The sequence below is a fragment of the Heptranchias perlo genome, chromosome 13 (genome assembly GCF_035084215.1).
Source record: "Heptranchias perlo isolate sHepPer1 chromosome 13, sHepPer1.hap1, whole genome shotgun sequence".
Classification (NCBI taxonomy): Eukaryota; Metazoa; Chordata; class Chondrichthyes; order Hexanchiformes; family Hexanchidae; genus Heptranchias; species Heptranchias perlo.
The window spans coordinates 17114566-17133991 of NC_090337.1; the positions used below are offsets into that span (position 1 = coordinate 17114566).

At 37.7% G+C, this 19426-nt stretch overlaps 1 protein-coding gene and 1 long non-coding RNA gene across 2 annotated transcripts in view; one reads left to right on the plus strand and one right to left on the minus strand.

The window, feature by feature from the left end:
• The window catches only part of atr (ATR serine/threonine kinase), an 81829-nt gene that overhangs the window by 50343 nt on the left and 12060 nt on the right, over window positions 1-19426 (plus strand). The window contains exons 25-40 of the mRNA XM_067995047.1: window positions 1114-1234; window positions 1334-1471; window positions 2454-2661; window positions 4209-4387; window positions 4862-5026; window positions 5751-5842; window positions 6781-6872; window positions 7807-7984; window positions 8072-8257; window positions 9029-9188; window positions 10382-10564; window positions 11520-11662; window positions 14000-14097; window positions 14926-15164; window positions 15793-15927; window positions 17484-17684. Coding sequence (XP_067851148.1) covers window positions 1114-1234; window positions 1334-1471; window positions 2454-2661; window positions 4209-4387; window positions 4862-5026; window positions 5751-5842; window positions 6781-6872; window positions 7807-7984; window positions 8072-8257; window positions 9029-9188; window positions 10382-10564; window positions 11520-11662; window positions 14000-14097; window positions 14926-15164; window positions 15793-15927; window positions 17484-17684 — 2518 coding nt within the window. The remainder of the gene's footprint in view (window positions 1-1113; window positions 1235-1333; window positions 1472-2453; window positions 2662-4208; window positions 4388-4861; window positions 5027-5750; window positions 5843-6780; window positions 6873-7806; window positions 7985-8071; window positions 8258-9028; window positions 9189-10381; window positions 10565-11519; window positions 11663-13999; window positions 14098-14925; window positions 15165-15792; window positions 15928-17483; window positions 17685-19426) is intronic.
• LOC137331326 (uncharacterized) overlaps window positions 589-19426 on the minus strand; it is a 38058-nt gene continuing 19220 nt past the window's right edge. The window contains exons 2-3 of the long non-coding RNA XR_010965426.1: window positions 4246-4381; window positions 589-1777 (exon numbers count right to left, since the gene is read on the minus strand). This is a non-coding gene — a long non-coding RNA (uncharacterized lncRNA). The remainder of the gene's footprint in view (window positions 1778-4245; window positions 4382-19426) is intronic.

Consider the following 19426-nt stretch of genomic DNA (forward strand, 5'->3'; position numbering starts at 1 on the left):
GGAAACTGACCTCAATAAGTTAATCTTTTTTTTTCTTTCCTTCTCCTGAGGATTCCAGGTTAATCCTTTCAGCAGCCAGTTGTGACTGTGGAATTGTTTAAGAATAAAATCGAATGCACATTGAACTAACTAGAAAATACTTCCCAATACATTGTGTTTTATAATGAATGCATTGCAGTTCTATATCTTTTCAAACAATTTGCACTGTAGGTGTGATTTTAAAGTTTAAATACTGTAACGGTAATGTTATTTTCTTTTTGAAACCCCCGTGGGAATGCTGAAGCTAATTATTGCGGCCCAATGACAGTTGCTAAGTTAATTTTTATCTATATTTGTATGTATTGGTGGAACCCAAAGGTGGATGTCCATTTCATTTGAATGGAATACAACTACTGTTTTCACTTGAGTGAAATATCTGCCCTTTGTGATATTGCTGTTGTGTCATTCACCGTCACAATAAGACTTAATGAGGGGAAACAAAAACAATTTTGCATGGGAAGTACAAAAGAAAATGCACAATCAGGATTTGAATTCAAACTATTGTTTTATTTGTCAAAGGACAAGCTATAGTCAGCTATATTATCCATACTCATGAAATACAAGTAAAATAAAAGTCAGGACTCTACTCTAGATTGGTTGTTTTCCATCGTTCATTTGGCTGCTGATCCATTTTTTTGCCTTTTCATGTTTGCACCTAGTCTTCAGCTTCAACAGATCACTCTGGAATTTGTGACACTAATTGGTGCTCATCTCTGTCATAAAAGGTGGTGAGGCAACCTGTTTCCAGGCCTCTGTCAATATAAATTTATAGGTAGCCACCAGGTGAAGTTTGCAGGTGGCTCAGGTTTACTTCCCTTGTGATACTTTTTCTCTGTCCTTGTGGGGACACCCTTTTTATTACTCACTGCCTGCAGCCAAGACCCATTTTTAAAAAATGTAACCAATGAAGGGCATGTCTTTTAAGTAATAAAATTAATTGTGTGTCAGTGGCTTGTAAAAAGGCTTCACACTAAGATTCTGACTGAGAATGAATGTATAGTATTGCAGATATATTGAGGTACATCAGTTTTAGTGAATACATTTAAACAAAAGGCAATGGTTTTACTTTTTAAGGTATAAAAGTTCTCAGAAGACTTGCAATTGGGACATCATTAAGAAGCCATTTTATCTTAGTAAACATGACAGGAATTTTGCAGAGTGGTCAGCAACGTGGGCAGGATACCTTACAACCAAGGTGAGCATATTGATGAGATTGGAGTAAGAAAAGGTTATTCAGCCCATTTATCTTGCCTGATATTTGTATGGGTAAATATCCTATTGTATGTTCTTTCAGGTTCGGCATGAGCTAGCTAGAAAAGTCTTTGACTGTTGCAGTTTCATTATGAAACATGACTTTAAAGTGACGATCTATCTACTGCCTCATATTCTCGTCTACGTTTTGCTTGGGTGTAATGAAGAGGATCAACGTGAAGTAAGAAGCCAGAAACTATATGGAATTTCCTATAGTTAATATACATTTCACATAATGCATTATGATGATCCCAACTTGGTTTTGCGTTCCATGAGAACAATACGAGTAAAACATTGTGTATTAGTCAGCTGGTACTATGTTGAGAAAAGAAAGAAAAGATAGTTCTTATCAAACGTTATTAGATTTCCAAGGAAATGTACCCAGAAATGTTCTTGATCAACAGCTTCCTCCTTTTTTTGGTGTATAAAAATGCTGTAACGTTTGACCTGGACCAGGTCACCGTTCAATGTCGAGGCTTTTGATTGGCTGGAAATAAAACATAAGTACATCCGATAATTATATCGGTACATACAACAAAGATTTCAAAGCTACCTTTTAGATGAAAAGATATATTTGCAAAAACAGTTTTAAAAAGTTTTTAAAAAGACACAATTTGATGAAAAATAAAGATAGGGTGAATAAAGTTGTGTTTAAAAATGTATTTTTAATTAAAATTATGTTTTAAGTGTTTTATTCCTGGAGGGATAAGATTACAAAATAAAGCTGCTTCTAACATTAATGAGAACATAAGAACATAAGAAATAGGAGCAGGAGTAGGCCAATCGGCCCCTCGAGCCTGCTCCGCCATTCAATAAGATCATGGCTGATCTGATCCTAACCTCAAATTTAAATTCATGTCCAATTTCCTGCCCGCTCCCCGTAACCCCTAATTCCCTTTACTTCTAGGAAACTGTCTATTTCATTGGAGCAGTTTTATTACTGAATAATTATTTAACATGGTAGGCAAGATAAAAACTTATGAAACTGTCCTTATTTTCTTGAACCTATTGGTAGTCTCAGAATTAAAGTGTTGAGCACAAAAAAACTAATAGTAAATATTGAGTTTAGCCTTAATCTGATGAAACCCTTCATTGAAAGAATTAATTGGTTGAGTTTAGCTGAAAATAGTTCTTGTGGAGAAACGTTTTTATTTCTTCTGCAGGTTTATTCAGAGATCATGGCTGTCCTGAAACATGATGAGGCTTGGGATAGGAGGTTGCAGGACAGTGCATCAGACCTGAGTCAGTTGAGCACACAGACTGTTTTCTCTATGTTGGATCATCTTGCACAATGGTCCAGGCACAAATTACAGGCTCTTAGCTCTGAGAAAAGTGCAGGCAGATCCAGCAAAGACAGAGGGGGCCCTAATGGTAAGTCTCTAAAAGTAACAAATTTCTGATGGTTACTCAAAAGATATTATCTACCTGTGGGAGACGTGTCTGTAGCTATTTCAAAATGAAAACTGCACCACCCATTTAAAAATTAATTGAATGCAATATATAAAGATTGTGTTACTTTCTAGTAAACAATTACGGGTTATCACTTGATTAACTCAAAATAATTATATCATAATTGCTAATTCTTCAATATTTTTGTGCGTCAACTTTGAATGGAGCTTTCTGGCTGTTGAAAACCACCTGACAATGATTAGTTGCAAAAAAGGAGTGAGGAAATAAAGCTGCTTCAACAAAGTCCAAAGGATGCAGTAAAAAAAAATGGATACATTTGAAAAATTTCAATGCAGTAATCTTATTTTAGAGTTTAGATGACCATCATCATTATTTGAACCACTTGATGAGATTATATGCATGTAGTCACTCTTGGGTATCTGTCATTCTCTGTGGGAATGTTATTGATGTCTTCTGCTGAACGTACACTAAATGTTCTTGCCATCCTGTGTTCACTTCTGACTTAGTGTCAAGCACTTGTTAACTGTTATGTCGTGCTAAATAGAAGATAATTGTTGAATTGCAGAGTGCCATTATATTCTGTAAGTCTGTTCTGATTGTCATTTCACAGTTGAATCTAATCAGTATGATATGATTCCTCAGTAAGAGTTTTTATGTTGTGATTTTTTTTCCATTATAAAGAAGTATGAATTGTATTGATGTTCACTCCTTTTCAAATTCTAATGTTAAAAACCACCCAGAATGGCTGTGGGAGAAATGAAGAAATCTGGTTTCTCCCAAAAATAAGAAGTGTTTTGTTCTCAAACTCTCAAAATGAGTTAAACAATTCTGTTATAATAATTCAACAAGCTACATACTACAATGAATCGCTTTTGTAGCTCCCTTGTTGAGAGCTGAATGTTTTGCATAGGTTCACGCTTTCACTTTTTAAATCTTTGACTGAAATTTGTTTAGAGTATAGCCGTGAGAGTACCAAGAACTACCATTTATCGATGTAACATTCCAACCCTCTTGAATGTTAGTTAAATGGATAGTATCAGCAGTGATCTTCCTGCTACTGAGCATGCATGGTGCTGTATTATTTCAAATATTATCATAACTTATGAAATTTCAGTCACACATAAGTATAAATCGATTATATATGTCTTGCCATGGGAAGGACAGGAGTGGGTAAGAACAAGATTATTTTTTTTAACAATAATGCAACACTGATGGGAGATTAGTGATGACATAAGGAAACTGGTGTGGCACCAGAACAGCCATTGTTTCATGATGAAGAGCAACATTAATGAGCAGGTGCAGTATGTAGAGAAGGTTGATCTCACTTTTGATTGATATATGTAAATAAAAAAATTGACTCGTGCAGCGAAGTTGATGGAAAAACATCTAAGTTCTTTTTACAAATTCTGTGAAATGACCTTAGCGGTGTGATGTACACTAGTTTCTCATGTATAAAATCTTATTAAAATAAAATGCAGTTGCCTAACACGAGGCTGTTTTTGTTACAGTTTCAAGCTCAGAGTACAAGGAGTATAAAAACGTCACCTCTTTTCTGGACCTCATACCCCAGGATGCTCTTGCTGTAGCTTCTTTTCGATCCAAGGCTTATACTCGAGCAGTGATGCACTTTGAGTCCTTCATCACGGAAAAGAAAGAGAACATTCAGCAGCACCTTGGATTTCTGCAGGTCACAGCAGTTATAAGTAATAGAAATTTCAAAAAGATCAGTAATTGAGAAATCTGGAAATAAGTTCTTCTATTTCATAAAATGTCAGAGTTTCAAAGAAATCTCTTCTAAACTTATAAACATAAAAAATAGAAGGTACATTCCAGCACTCTATGTACAATGAGATACCATGATGATCTCTGATAAACCATAAACAATGTTCTATTATCTTTTAAGAAACTGTGATCCTCTTATAATCCACTCCTCACTATAGGGCATTTTGCCTTTAATAACATTATCAATGGTTTCTATTTAATACAGAATTGACAACCTTAATGAACAGGTGCAGTGTGTAGAGAAGATTAATCTCACATTTGATTAATGTATAGTAGCAAAGAAAATTCACTACTGCAGTAAAGTTGATAGAAGGACATGCATGTTCTTTATAAAAGTAGTAACTGGCTATTAAGGGCAATTTTCTTGTTCCAAATACAGAAGCTATATGCAGCTATGCATGAGCCAGATGGAGTAGCAGGGGTTAGTGCAATCCGTAAAGGAGAGCGATCTCTCAGAGAGCAAATTCTGGAACATGAGAGCAGTGGATTGCTGAGAGATGCCACAGCTTGCTACGACAGGGCCATTCAGTTGGAACCTGATGAGGTAAATGTCAATATAAAATCAATCTCATTTAATGCCCACTTGATCTTTTGATACAAAATTGAAATTTTTGTTTAAACATTCATTCATGAAGATCGGTCTTTTACAAATTTTACATTGAAAATTGATTGTGCTTGTCTCCGTAGCTCTGTAGGTAAATACACTGCCTGATATGGTACTGAGTCATACACACGAGGCAGGTCCACGGTTTGGTCCCTGGCCAGTGCTTAGCTAACTGATGTGAGCCAGAGCACTGGTGGAGGTGCTACAATTGGCGACAGTGTCTTGAATCTAGATAGGGATTAAAAACCAGCCTCAGGTACTGCTGTTTAGTGCACATGAATGGATCGCGGGTGAAGACAGGGTCTGGCTCAGCTGTGCTTTTCCCTTCTCTCATGGCTAAATAGTCTATGGGCATTCACTGTCTGGACTCATACCTGAGGAACAGCTTTTTTGAGCAAGGGACTGAGAGGACTGCTAATATGAGTAGTAACTCCTCCAATTACTTTTTTTTCCACCCCTTGTGCATCCTTTGTGGGAAAATGCCTGGGCTGCATCCAGCATCTCCACATGGTAGTATGATAAAGATACAGTGCCATTTTATGTGTGACTTCAATCTCTTCAATTTTAGAGGTGTATATATATGTGATCAAAATGACCTAAGTAATGCTTATGAAACTTGTTGGAAGGGACAGTTTGAAAGTGACTTTCTTTTCTCTTAAATCAGATTATTCACTATCATGGATTGATGAAATCTATGCTTGGGCTTGGCCAGTTGTCCACGGTAATCACTCAGGCTAATGGAGTACTTGCAAGCAGGTATAGTCTATCTTGTTAGGCTTTTTAAATCCATTGCTTTTGGAAATAGTTAAAATTGCTGAAATCATTTCATATTACTAAGTTACATATTTTAAAGATATTTTCTGGCAATAAATTTGAAGGGTTTGGATAATACTGAGCAAGTCATGCTCTGGTCCCTTGGTTATCCCAGGCTTATACAAACAAGCCAATAGAAATAAGGCAATTATGGAAAGGATATTGTATGGTATTCATTATGGAGGAAGTAGTTTGGTATCAGAATACTGATTATCTTATGCTCCTTGAAAGTATCTATATTATATGCTGATTTAATATGCATATGTATCTATAAAATGCATTTTAATTTTCAGATTTATTTTGTTCTATTAAAATGAAGTTTCAGGAGTCTATAGTTCAGTTTTAAAATCATAACTTGAAAAAAATGTACAAAAGAAATTGTATTTTTCACAGTCTAAGATAAAATTACAAAATGGAGTTGATATTGCCATTCCTAGACAAATGCAAGAAAGCACAATTTTACTTTGGGCATATGGATAAGTGTACATTAAGGAGGAGCATTTAATCAGCTTCTAATTCACAAGTCCTTATGAAAACTTACTACTTTTTCCCTTCAACAAGAAGAACCACAGTCAATCCAAAAATAAAACTAAACTAAGATTTATTTTATAATTGTGTCTGTAAACTATTTTCTTTTTGTTTTATTTAGTCATTTTTTGTGTCACCTAAGTAAAAGGAAATTGGAGCAAGGAATTTTGAACTGTGAGCAAAGCTAAGCAGCTGGAGAACTATTTTTAATTTTGAAAGATTTACATGAGACTTTATTAAATAAACAGCATATTAACTTGCTGTAAAGTCTGTACAATAAACAACAGAAACTAACCTGTTACATATTTCTTATCTTAATCTGAGAATATATTACATTTAGTTGTTATTCACAGGCCTGAGTGGACCTCTGAATTGAACACATACAGAGTGGAGGCAGCATGGAAGCTAACACATTGGGACCTGCTACAGAATTATGTGACTACAGGTAATAAATGAGGCAAAATAAAAATAGACTGAAACACACGGGTGACGATGAGTAAAGTATCATAAATGAATGTTAGAAGTCCAACACAATGTCGTGGTTGGAAGAGGTACATTTTGGAAATGCAGTTTTAAAGAAATTTTCTACCTTTGGGACCATTCAACCCCTTCTCTCTCCCGCTCACATTGTCATGCACCGTTCCATGGCCAAGAGGACAGGCAAGCAATCTGCTTCCATGTCTTTATCAATGCCAGTAGTTGTGTAAGAGTAACTTTGGTTTGTCCTCTGATTTTTTTTTCTTCCTGCTCCCCTACTGCTGAGATTGAAACTACTGTGTGGAATGCTGTAGGTTCTAACCGACATCCTACAACTCCCTGGCATTGCACATGAGAGCAGAGACATAATGCGATCTAGAACTCACCTTTTGAAATCCAGATGTTGTACTGCTGCCTTTAAAGGACAAAAATTGATTTTTCGATTTGCTTGTACACGATAACATTTTCTCTATCCATAACCACTTTATAAAGCATTGTAGTAAAACCACATTTTGCTAGTTTTAAACATTCTGCTCTGCAACATGACTGAAGCACACACTGCAAACCAGCATATACCTTGGCCTGTATTTGTGTTCTCTCTAATTTAAAAGGATATTTTTCTTGCTGTTTCCCTGGAACATTTCTGTCTCTGCTATATCATTCCAGCATTTGTGTCTTTTTGATCTAAATGCTGTGTTAGGTGACATAGTTTTGGGAAAGTAAGAAATACTCCAGCCATTTTCTGGGTTTCTGAGAGAGGTTCACAAAGTGCAAATGCACGGCAAGCAACCTCTAATAGCGCAGTACATGTTACAACTGTTGCTTTAAGTTAAGTAATCCTTGTTTGAAGTATTTCCTTCGGCCCTGCATAAGATCAGCTCTAATGAATACTTTCCTTATAGAGGGGAAATCCTGTACTTGGAGCGTGAGACTTGGGCAGCTATTGCTCGTTGCTAAACAGAGCAACACAGAGGGTTTCTATGACCAATTGCAGGTTACTCGATCAGAACAGATTGTGCCTCTCTCTGCAGCAAGTTTTGAACGAGGGTCCTATCAGCGAGGTTATGAGTACATTGTCAGGTAATGTTGGGATTGATTGCACTTGAGATATTTCTGTTTCAAGCATATTAATATGTTATTAATTCTGATTCATTTTCTTTTATTCAGACTACATATGCTGTGTGAGCTGGAGCACAGTGTCAAAGGACTGCTTCACCAGCAGCCTGGGAACCATCATAAAGAACATGAGCATCCTCTCAACTGGCAGGCTCGTCTAGAAATGACTCAGAATTCCTTTCGGGCTAAGGAGCCAGTCTTGGCACTGCGAAGAGCGTTGCTCAGTGTTAATAAAACGTATGTTGACGTATTTTGTTTAACATTTTAGTTTGTGAAATATTAGTCCAGAAATGGAACAATTAAATTTTGGTGGGAATTTGCTAGGTTATGAAAGCTTGTCTGAAGTCTGGATCATTCCATATTACAATAATGTTGCCTTTGCATCTACTAACGTTTAACTTAAATTCTTTTGAAGTAGTGCTTCAGGCTGTGCATACATGTAAAAAAGAGTGTAATATTAATTCTGTGAAATGCCACTGAAACCATTCGACTGAGTCTCCAATGATGTTAATGGGAGCCATAGGGGACTTTATATTGTGGCCTTTACAAGTTGGAGCTATGACTAATACTTATATTTGAGTCAATTATTGTGAAGGAGTTGTGCGTACACTTCATAAACTTTATAGAATTGTAATGTACATACATGATGCATTGTACCATAGAATGGTAGAAATGCACATGGTGCATCCCTGGTTTCAGCAGTGCTATTGGGGGAGGGTGGCACCAAGCAAAGGCTAGGCCTCCCACAGTGGGTGGGGAGCAATTTTAAGACAAGTCACTCCGTGGTACTATTGGAACATCTTAACTAGCTTGAGTGGCATTAACAGAGACCTGGAAATGGGTTTATTAGTTAGGGAATGGTATGTCAGGAAGGGAAATAGTTTGCTTTAATATGGGACTAAAGAAAACAAATTTGAGGTGACTTTTTTTAAAAAGATAGCAAAATGTTTTAAAAAATTGTTTGAAATATTATTGATAACAGATTTTAATCTATGTGGTTGTTAATAGGGCAGACTACAGTGAGCTGGTTGGAGAATGCTGGCTACAAAGTGCTAGAGTTGCCAGGAAAGCAGGTCATCATCAGACTGCGTACAATGCCCTCTTAAACGCAGGAGAGTCCAGATTACCTGAGCTTTACATAGAAAGAGCAAAGTGGCTTTGGTCCAAGGTATGTTTAAGGTTAACAAGGCAGCACCATTTGCAAGCTTTACTTTCAGGGGATAGGGAAAGGGAAGGGGAGACATTGTCTAATGCAGATTGGAGTATCAAAAGATTTCCTAAATATCAGTAACCACTATTAGTCTGAGAATATTCCAGAATAGGACTCCAAAGACAAGTAGGAAGGTAGGCTTTCTGTACACACTACATAAACTAAAATCAAGCATACTTATTTGTGGTTTTAAAATAATAAGCATATTACAAGTTTAATTGTATCCCTAAAATCACCTGCCTTTGCCCCTCCCTGAACCCATCAATGCTGAAACCCTCATCTATGCCTTTGTTGCGTCCTGATTTGACTGTTCCAATGCTCTCTTGGCCTCCCATCCTTCATCCTCCGTGAACTTCAGCTCATCCTTATCTACAGCTAGGGCAAGTGATATGTTGCATTAGAGATTTATTTATTTATTTAAAATGGCCTTTTGTGAAGCTGTTTTATTTTTATAGTAACGATATACACAATGGGTACAGCCATTCCTCTGCTGTTTTAATAATTTCAAATAAAGTGCAATGTTAAAGGAGTGGTGATGTTGGATCTTGACACACCCTATCTTCAAAACTGAGCTGAGAACTGATTTGCTATAAAATCTTATTATGAGGATATGACCTGCCCTCCTGGTGACAATACTTTTACACACATTCTCTTACAAGTGCAAAAACAGGAATCACTGCTCCTGTTATGCACGTTAGTAGTTAGATTACTTTTCTTTTTATTTGCAAAGATTAATTCAGATTTCATTTTCCCATTAAAAACCCTGCAGTTCTGAATGGAACATCAACCTCAGAAGAAAATTTCTAACTACATCAATATGAATTTCATGATTTTCCATAATCAGCGATTCTTAGGGCACCTTTGAGTGACACCATCGGGTTCTACTACTCACGCTTCATTTTGTGCTGCATATCCATGCCTGTTAGGAACATGCTTTGAGACCACTACAGCTGGCAAAGGGAGGAGTTTCATTACATAAGTCAGGATTGGATTGAAACCCACGATCTATGGGTGAAAGGACAGCATGTTTATCTCACTGGCAGTCGAGATAAGATAAGCCATTTAAATCTGTGTTGACTGCACTAAATTCCCTTTTGATATAGATAACCATTTAATCCTGTGTAACTAAATTGTTTTACTTTTGCCTCCAGGGAGATGTTCACCAAGCTTTAATTGTCCTGCAGAAAGGTGTTGAGTTGTGTTTTGGGGAAACAGAAGCAGAATTGAGTGATGATAAAAGCTGTTTGATAAAGGGGCAAGCTGTGCTGTTGGTTGGACGCTTTATGGAAGAGACAGCTAATTTCGAAAGCAATGCAGTTATGAAAAAATATAAGGTAACTGAAATATTCTTAAGTGCACCTATGGTTACATTTATACTACAACTGCAGTGTTGGTATGAATGGGGTTTTGCTTCATACCAATACTGAATTTGCAGCACAAATCTGGAGTCTGGTTCTGACCTGACTTTGGAGTGAAGCAGAATGAAACTCCTTGGAAGAGGAAATTGCACTCCACTTCGCTCTGGAGTCAGGTTGAGCCCAGGCTCCTGCCTTACACTACAATTATGCTACAACTGTAGTCTTAATGCAGCCTAAGTTATCCCATAATTCAAAATATTCTTAATTGGGAGAACTATGTACAGGTGTCTTCTTAAAATTAAAAAGATATCAGAAAGTGCAGTTTTTACATGCTGTTCTCGCACAGCAAGTTCCCAATCTCTGCTTATCTGTCGGGAGATGCTTTCCTCATGTGAAAGAAGAAAAATAAAGGAGAAACCCTGATCCACTCTCGCACACCTCCGAGCAGGTTGGCTCAAGAATTATATTGGTTCAAGAATGATATTGGCAGACACCTTGCCTGGAGAGTGGAGCACGGTGTGAGAAAGAAAATATGGGCTTTAAAAGGGTGGAATAGAATATCCACAATTTTTAACATTTCAAATTTCATAGCATAATATTTTATAATTTTTTTATCCTTGTTTGTGGACATGTTTGAAGGTACAGCAGCATTATGGGATACAATTAAAATAAACAGTACAGGAATATTTTAAGATAACCAGTGTAATGTACTGCAAAGATTTAATTCTAAAGAATTTATTGAATCGGTAGATCGGTCATAAAAATCCACTTTTCCATTCCACAAAGATGGAGTATATGACAACTTTTGTTGTGTGCCTTATTTTTTTCCAATTATCAAATGACCAATAGTTTGCAAGTGTTTTTTTTAACTGCAGCTAACAATTTTTTTGGTGTATCCTTAAGTTTCACAAATCAATTTCAACCTTTGCAGGAAGTGACCACTTTGTTACCAGACTGGGAAGATGGCCATTTTTACTTGGCGAAGTATTATGACAAATTGATGCCAATGGTGACAGACAACAAGATAGAAAAGCAGGGAGATTTGATTCGCTACATAGTTCTTCATTTTGGCACGTAGGTTTCTGGATCAAGTGAAGCTTATGTTCTTCAAAAACAAATTGGGAATGTTGACTACAAGAATTTTTTTCTTTAATTGTCGATATAAAGGGTGAGGTGTGCTTGGAATGGAACATTTTTCTTGTCGACATACATTATGGATAAGTCCCAGATCTGAAAAATGTGTGTTATAACCAACTGCACCTCCTAGTTTTCCAGGAATCTATTACAAATATATTCATGTTTTCAAATCACTTATTTATAATCTTAAAACAGACTGGTGCAAGTTCCAGTGAAGCTTTAGGCTCCATGGGTAAATTTTAACTTCCAGCCTGGAAGGGAGTGGGGTGGGGAATGATTTCCAGAGAAAGGGGGGTGGGGTTGTCGGGGAGAAGATGGTGGGGGGGAAACGGGGAGAAGATTGGGGTGGGGGGTCAGGGAGAGGATGGGGGTGCTGAGAACAAGATCTGAGGTCGCTGGAGGTCAGGGGTAGGTCGGTCCCTCCATGGGGGGGGCGGGGTCAGCCAACAACAGGGGTCCTGTTGGCCAGGTGAACTTGATGGGCCTGGATGAAGCACTCCTGCTCCTCCGGGCCCACATGCAGTGCAATAAAGGCACTCACCTCATGCCCTTCCCGCCTCCTTTCACCTGACATGAAATGGAAGCGATGGGAAACCCGAACAGGTAAGGTTAAATTCATTTAAGTTTTCCAATACACAAGATATTAAGTAACTCAAGTATCTCAATGAGGTACATTGCCCTTTTAAGTATTGGCTCGCGGCTTTAAGTGGGGACGAGACTTCCTGGTGTCTGCTCTCCGCATGCAGACGAACCTGCCTGAGGTAAACCCAGAATCAGGCGTGTTGGAGCTGGGATGTGGTCCCACTCTGAAAACAGAGTTTTTTTCAACTACCCTCCCGCCCCCAACCCACCCGTTCTTGGGAGTTAAAATTTACCCCCACTTATCAGACATTTGGGAAAAAAAGTTTCTGCTTACACACAATGATTCTGAAACAAACATTAATATTACAGTAACTAAATTACTCCAGCACCAGGAGGGCTCCATAGTTCTAATTGAAATATTTCAAGAAAGGCTAATTTTATATTGAATGTGTTGGTTTAGGGTACATACTTAAATGAGAAAAGAGATTTTGTTTTTATGCTGGTTCGACGACTTAAATTCTGAATAGGAAAATTTCAGCCTTCAACAGAATATATTAATATGAGGGTTTTTTTTTACAAATGTTTTTCAAACTCTGCACTGCATATCACTGTTTCTGAAACCTGGTGGATTAACTGTGGCATTGCTTTTGACTTTTTTTTTGCTCCCAAACATGACCAACTCTGCTTTTCAATTTCAATTAACTCTTAAGAGCTTGACTGGTATTTTTCATAGCAAAATCAGAAATAACAAAATTAATCTTTTTTTTTTAATAAGAGCTTATTTCAAGAATATTGTGAATCAAATGTTCTCTATGGAACTATGTGAAAAAAATCTCCATTTTGCAATCTAAACATTTCTCTCCCACTTTTTCCCCTCCTACCCTAACTGCACAATCCACTTTTATGTGGGTTCAGTAAAAATGTAAGTTCTGTGAATCCTGAAAGCAAACCTATTCATGTTATACAGAAGAAATAAGTTGCATTTATATAGCATCTTTCATGTCCTCAGGACCTCCCAAAGCACTTCACAGCCAATGAATTACTTTTGAAGTGCAGTTATTCTTGTTTTGTAAGCAAATACGGCAGCCAGTTTGTGCACAGCATATCACTGTAAAGTCCTATAAACAACCACGAGATAAATGAGCAGTTAATCTGTTTTGGCGGTGTGAGTTGAGGGATGAATGTTGGCGATGACACTGGGGAGCAACTGTCTGCTTCTCTTCAAAAAAAGAAAGTGCCAAAGGATCGTTAAGCTCCCGAGAGAGCAAACAGGACCTTGGTTTAACGTCTCAGCACTTCCACATTATGTACTCATCCTGGAGTGGGTTTTGCATTTACAAATTTCTGACTCAAAGATGAGAGTGCTGCCAACTGAGCCAAGTTAACACTTAAAAACTTTACAATAGGGACTGAATGTTGTGAAGTTCTTAGTTTCTATTCACAAAGCCAAGTTAAGTATTTCTCAATTGGATCTCATATTTGTTCAACAAAATGAATGTGCAGACCATCAAGGTCAACAAATAGATATCTTCTTCACTTTTGTTTGATTATGCACATTAACTGAACTCTGGACATAGATTTGTGTTAGTAATCTACACAAGTTGAAAGTAAACATAGTGTAAGGTCATTGGAAACATACTGTAATTAATATTGCTGTATATGTATAATACATTTTTAAATATTAAATGACAGGTCACTGCGGTTTGGAAATCAGTTCATCTACCAGTCCATGCCTCGAATGTTATCGCTATGGCTTGACTATGGAGCAAAAGCCTACGAATTGGAAAAGGGTAAGAATAGTCTAATTTACAATGGGCCGCATTTTGCTGTAAAACTAACGGTTTATTTACGTGCAAATTGAACAGTAACTTCCACCGACCACACCTGTGCAATTAAACACGGAAATAACTAGGATGCTGTTCGAGATGCGATGCTCCACCAAAAGCTGCGCGAAAACAGCATCTCGCAGGCTGGATCACCATTCAAATGCATTGAATGGCGTGAAGTTCCTGTACTTACCTGATAGATACGGACTAAACACGCCAAACAAAGTTAGGGCTTGTCCATTCCAGTGTAAGTACCCTTTTAATGGCATGGTAAGTCTTAATTACTGCAAAACAACCTCTGGCATTGAAAATTAACTTTTACAAGTGTGGCGTCTCATTCCTTCAGATTTTAATTATTGTTGGACATTTTAAAAAAAATCCTAATTTCTTTTTTAAACTTTTTCTTTCTGTCTCTTAATTTAATCTTTCTTTCCCTCTCTTTATTTTGCTTTCTGTATCTGATTTGACATTGAATTCACTTGTCCAACTTACACTTCCTGGTTCTGACTCTTCAATCTGATTAGTTAAGGCAATACACAGTTGCTTGCCCTGTTCACACAGGTCCCAGATGCCCTGTAGAGGGCGCTATGTCATTTGGCTGTCCCGTCGTTTGACAGTAACTTGTCATGCAAAAGCTCATAGAAAGTCTGTGGGCAAGTGCAAGTCTAACGAATGGCCGTTCGTTCGCCGCTCATAGCAAATTCCGTCCCATTTAGTTTTCTGCCTCATTAAAACAAATGTTTTCATGATTTTTACAACAATTTGAACAAATATTTATTATTTTCTGTACAGCATCTGGACGTACTGCTGATCGCATTGCCATGAGAACAGATCTTGAAAAAATTAACAAGGTGATAGAGGATCACACTAACCACTTGGCTCCCTACCAGTTCCTGACAGCATTTTCACAGCTGATTTCACGTATATGCCACTTTCATGATGATGTGTTTGCTCGACTGAAGGGCATTATTGTTAAAGTTTTTCTGGCCTATCCCCAGCAGGCTATGTGGATGATGACAGCTGTGTGCAAGGTAATTCACTGATACCAATGTAGTACTTCAGTGCATAACATTTAAATGAATAATATTACTTATAATCAGAGAGTGGTGAGAATGTGGAATTCGCTACCACATGGAGTGGTTGAGATGAATAGCATAGATACATTTAAGGGGAAGCTAGATATGTACATGAGGGAGTTGGGAATAGAAGCATATGTTGATAGGGTGAGATGAAGTAAGGTGGGAGGAGACTCGTGTGGAGCATAAACACCAACATAGACCTGTCGGCCCAAATAGCCTGTTCGTGTGTTGTAAAATTCTATGTAATGTTTTACTGCAAAAAAATCCCAAATCCATAACTACATCAAATAACAGGGTACAGATATTATAAATTTACTAACTTCCTGCTTTTCCAAGAAATATAGTTGCCTATTTGATCACACTTATAAATAAACTTAATTTTCACTGAAGAACTGAAATGTACTGGAAGTAAGTAACATTTAAATTTAGCAGCTCCTGATACTATGAGTGTTTTTGGGTTATATACAATCTTAATATTGAGCAAACAAAGCCAGTCTGAGCATCAAAAATAAACATAAGATGATTCACTCGTTTCACTTCTTTCCACATGACAAACAAAAAAGTTCATTTTCTTTTGCAGTCATCTTATGCGACACGAGTTACTAGATGCAAGGAAATCCTTCAGAAGGCCATTAATGATAAGAGCTGTTTGGGCAAGTTTGTAGGAGATGCCACACGTCTCACTGAAAAATTGCTGGAACTGTGCAACAAATCGGTACGTGCCTTTATATTTAGTGAAGTTCATGTACATATTTTATTTCCAAATGTGTTGTTGTTCTGTCAAAGAAGGTACCAGATTATCAGCATGGATCTATCTTAAAAACATGTATATATTCATTATCGTTCTTTAAATTTGTGAGTAGAATTCCCCTATTAATTTCAATAGGTGTGCTTATTAAAGAGGAAGGTGTATGTATGGGTAGACGCCTTCAAATCCTTTTTTTTTTCTTCCACCCCCATCCCTCAAAATTCTAGGTAGTTTTTAAATTAATGTTTAAGGTCACCTCCCTCGTAGGAGGAGGTTTCAATTTAATTACATTTTCTATTTTGGGCCTCATTACCCAAGAGGGAACCTCTCAGATGACATCAGAAAGTGGCTTAATTAGGAGCAAAATAGATGTACTATTCTCATCCCATTATGCTGATTGGGAGGTACATGGGCAGGTGATTTTGAGGTGCACAAAGGCTGGGAAGCATCCTGAGTTGTATTGCTCTGTATAGATTTGGTCGCTTGAAGACACCTGCGTCTGACCTCAGATGAACAGCCTCCTAGTGAAGGTTAATTTTTTTTTTAAGAACTGGTCTGCTGGGGAAGTATAGATCACATTTAAATCGAAAATATCTCCTACAACCACAACTAAGGATGCTCAAAAGAAAAATCTTATTTGTTCAGTCAGTCGTGTTAATTGTATCCATATGATTTATATCAATTAGTGTTAATTGTATTGAGGTGGTGCAAATCAATTGGGGACTCTCATATCCATTTATATGAGAGCTTATCTAGGATGTGGAGTGGGAATGTGGATCTCTGTGAATAAAGACTTGGAAGCAACTGAAGATCAGGCTCTAGTACTCTATCCTTCAGCACCTAGCTAGTCAATTTATTAAAAGGAGGAGAGAGAGACCCAAGTATGGACGCTGTTATAATTTCACATCATATATAATGTTTCTCACCCGATAAGACCTAAACCGCACTTTCGGTCTTCTCCATCTTTCACAGGAGTCATGATTGTTGTCCTTGCACACACAAAAAAAAAACATATTTATCCATAAAATTGATGTTTTCATATCTGAAATAATGTAGTTAAGATAGGTGTTTATTTTGCAGGCACTCTTTAAAGGTTTTACCAGTTTTTCATTGAAGTTTTAGTTTCTCAAAATGATCGACGTTAGATGGGCCACTATTAAACAGAGACTTGTAGATCAGGTTGTTGAATCACCTTATCTTGTTCTTTTGTTGCTTAGAGAAAGTTAGATTGCGTTCTGCCCGTGCTATGGTCAACTCGGTAGTACACAAGGATTTTTCTCCACCATTCTACTTGAGCCCCTCCAAATTGCATCTGATGTCAGTTAATATTTAATTTTATTCTTTAATATTTAATCTTGTTTGTTGACACTTGTAGCTCCTAAATTTGCTCATTAGAATTTTTGCAAAGAGTAATTGTAAGCATTCCAGACTAAAAGGTTCACGTTTTTAAAATATGTTGTACAATGTTCAGGATTGTGAAAGCAATGTTGTAACGGCTTTTTGTTCAATGTTTCTGTTTGTAGGTGGATGGGAATACCACAACTTTAAGCATGAGCATTCACTTCAAATTGCTGAAACGGCTGGTGGAAGAACCAGCTTTCAGTGAAATCCTCATTCCTTTGCAATCTGTGATGACTCCTACTCTGCCATCAACTCCAGGCACCCATGCAAGCCATGATCCTTTCCCTGGTCACTGGGCCTACATTGCTGGTTTTGATGACATGGTAATGTGTCAGATGCTACTTTTATAATATTTTCATAATATAATATTTTATAATAGTTTCATAATATTAGCCCTCATACTGACTATCTTTATTGCTTTAGGATGCCACATATCTTCTGCATGATTCTCGATCCTTCCGCCAATGGGAACAGTTTCTCTCCATCTACTCTGTCTAGACCCTTCATGATTTTGAATACTTATATCAAATCTACTTTTAACCTTCTCTGCTCTAAGGAGAATAAGCCCAGCTTCTCCAGTCTATCCATATAACTGAAGTCCTTAATCCCTGGAACCATTCTAGTAAATCTTTTCTGCACCCTCTCTCAGGCCTTCATACCCTTTCTAAAGTGCGGTGCCCAGAATTGGACACAATACTCCAGTTGTGGTCGAACCAGTGTTTTATAAAGGTTCATCATAACCTCCTTGCTTTTGTACTCTGTGCCTCTACTTATAAAACCCAGAATCCCCTATGCTTTTTTAACTGCTTTCTCATCCTGCCCTGTCACCTTCAACGATTTGTGCACATGTACCCCCAGATCTCTCTGTACCTTTTAGAATTGTGCGCTTCAGTTTATATTGCCTCTCCTCATTCTTCCCACCAAAATGTATCATTTCGCACTTCTCTGCGTTAAATTTCATCTGCCACGTGTCCGCCCATTCCACCAGCCTGTCCATATCCTCTTTAAGTCTATCACTATCCTCCTCACTGTTCACTACACTTCCAAGTTTTGTGTCATCTGCAGATTTTGAAATTGTGCCCTGTACACCAAGTCCGAGTCCTTAATATATATCAAGAAAAGCAGTGGTCCTACGACTGATCCCTGGGGAACACCACAGTATACCTTCCTCCAGTCCGAAGAACAACCGTTCACCACTACTGTCTTTCTTGTCACTTAGCTAATTTTGTATCCATGCTGCCACTGCCCCTTTCTTTCCCATGGGCTTCAATTTTGCTGACAAGCCTAAGATGTGGCACTTTATCAAACGCCTTTTGGAAGTCCATATACACTACATCAACTGCATTGCCCTCATCAACTCACTGTAAATATACAATAATACGCTGAGCTCAGTATGGCACAATCTTCAGTTGTTGTGGTGCGACAGAGTTGGCCACACTGCCGATCATTATACACTATACCATGCCATTTCTTCAAATTGTGAAGCCAGTCAGTGCTGCCTCAAATATTATCTTGGGCAAACCCAAGCTGTCTTACATAAGAACATAAGAAATAGGATCAGAAGTAGGCCATACGGCCCCTCCAGCCTGCTCTTGTATTTCACACAAACAAAGAGTTGTTTTTCTTTCCATTTGAGTAAAGCACTTTAGCAACTGTGGAAATTGACTGTTCTTCATTTGCTTCTTGAGCTTACAATTGATTTTGCATTCAGCCTCATTTTTCAGCTACGTTAACTGTATATTTGGTGATGTATTTTACTTGATCAGCTTCTGTTTTTGTTTTCCTGCTGCCACTGCAAACCTGCTCAGTAATAGCTAACTTGACTGCAATTTCTGCATTCTTTCACTTCATCATTTCTCTCCTCTCTTACCCTTGCAGTGATGTCGATGCAAAATTTGATTGGATTGGGCGTGACAAGTCACGCACAATACAGCTGGAATCAGATTGGGTATGAATGGTCACATGCACACTGCATTCCATTTACTACCACCGACTAGGCCTACAGCAGTATCCACAAAACATTAATGTTCAGATGGCAGCGTGCCACTGAATATGCAAGTGACTA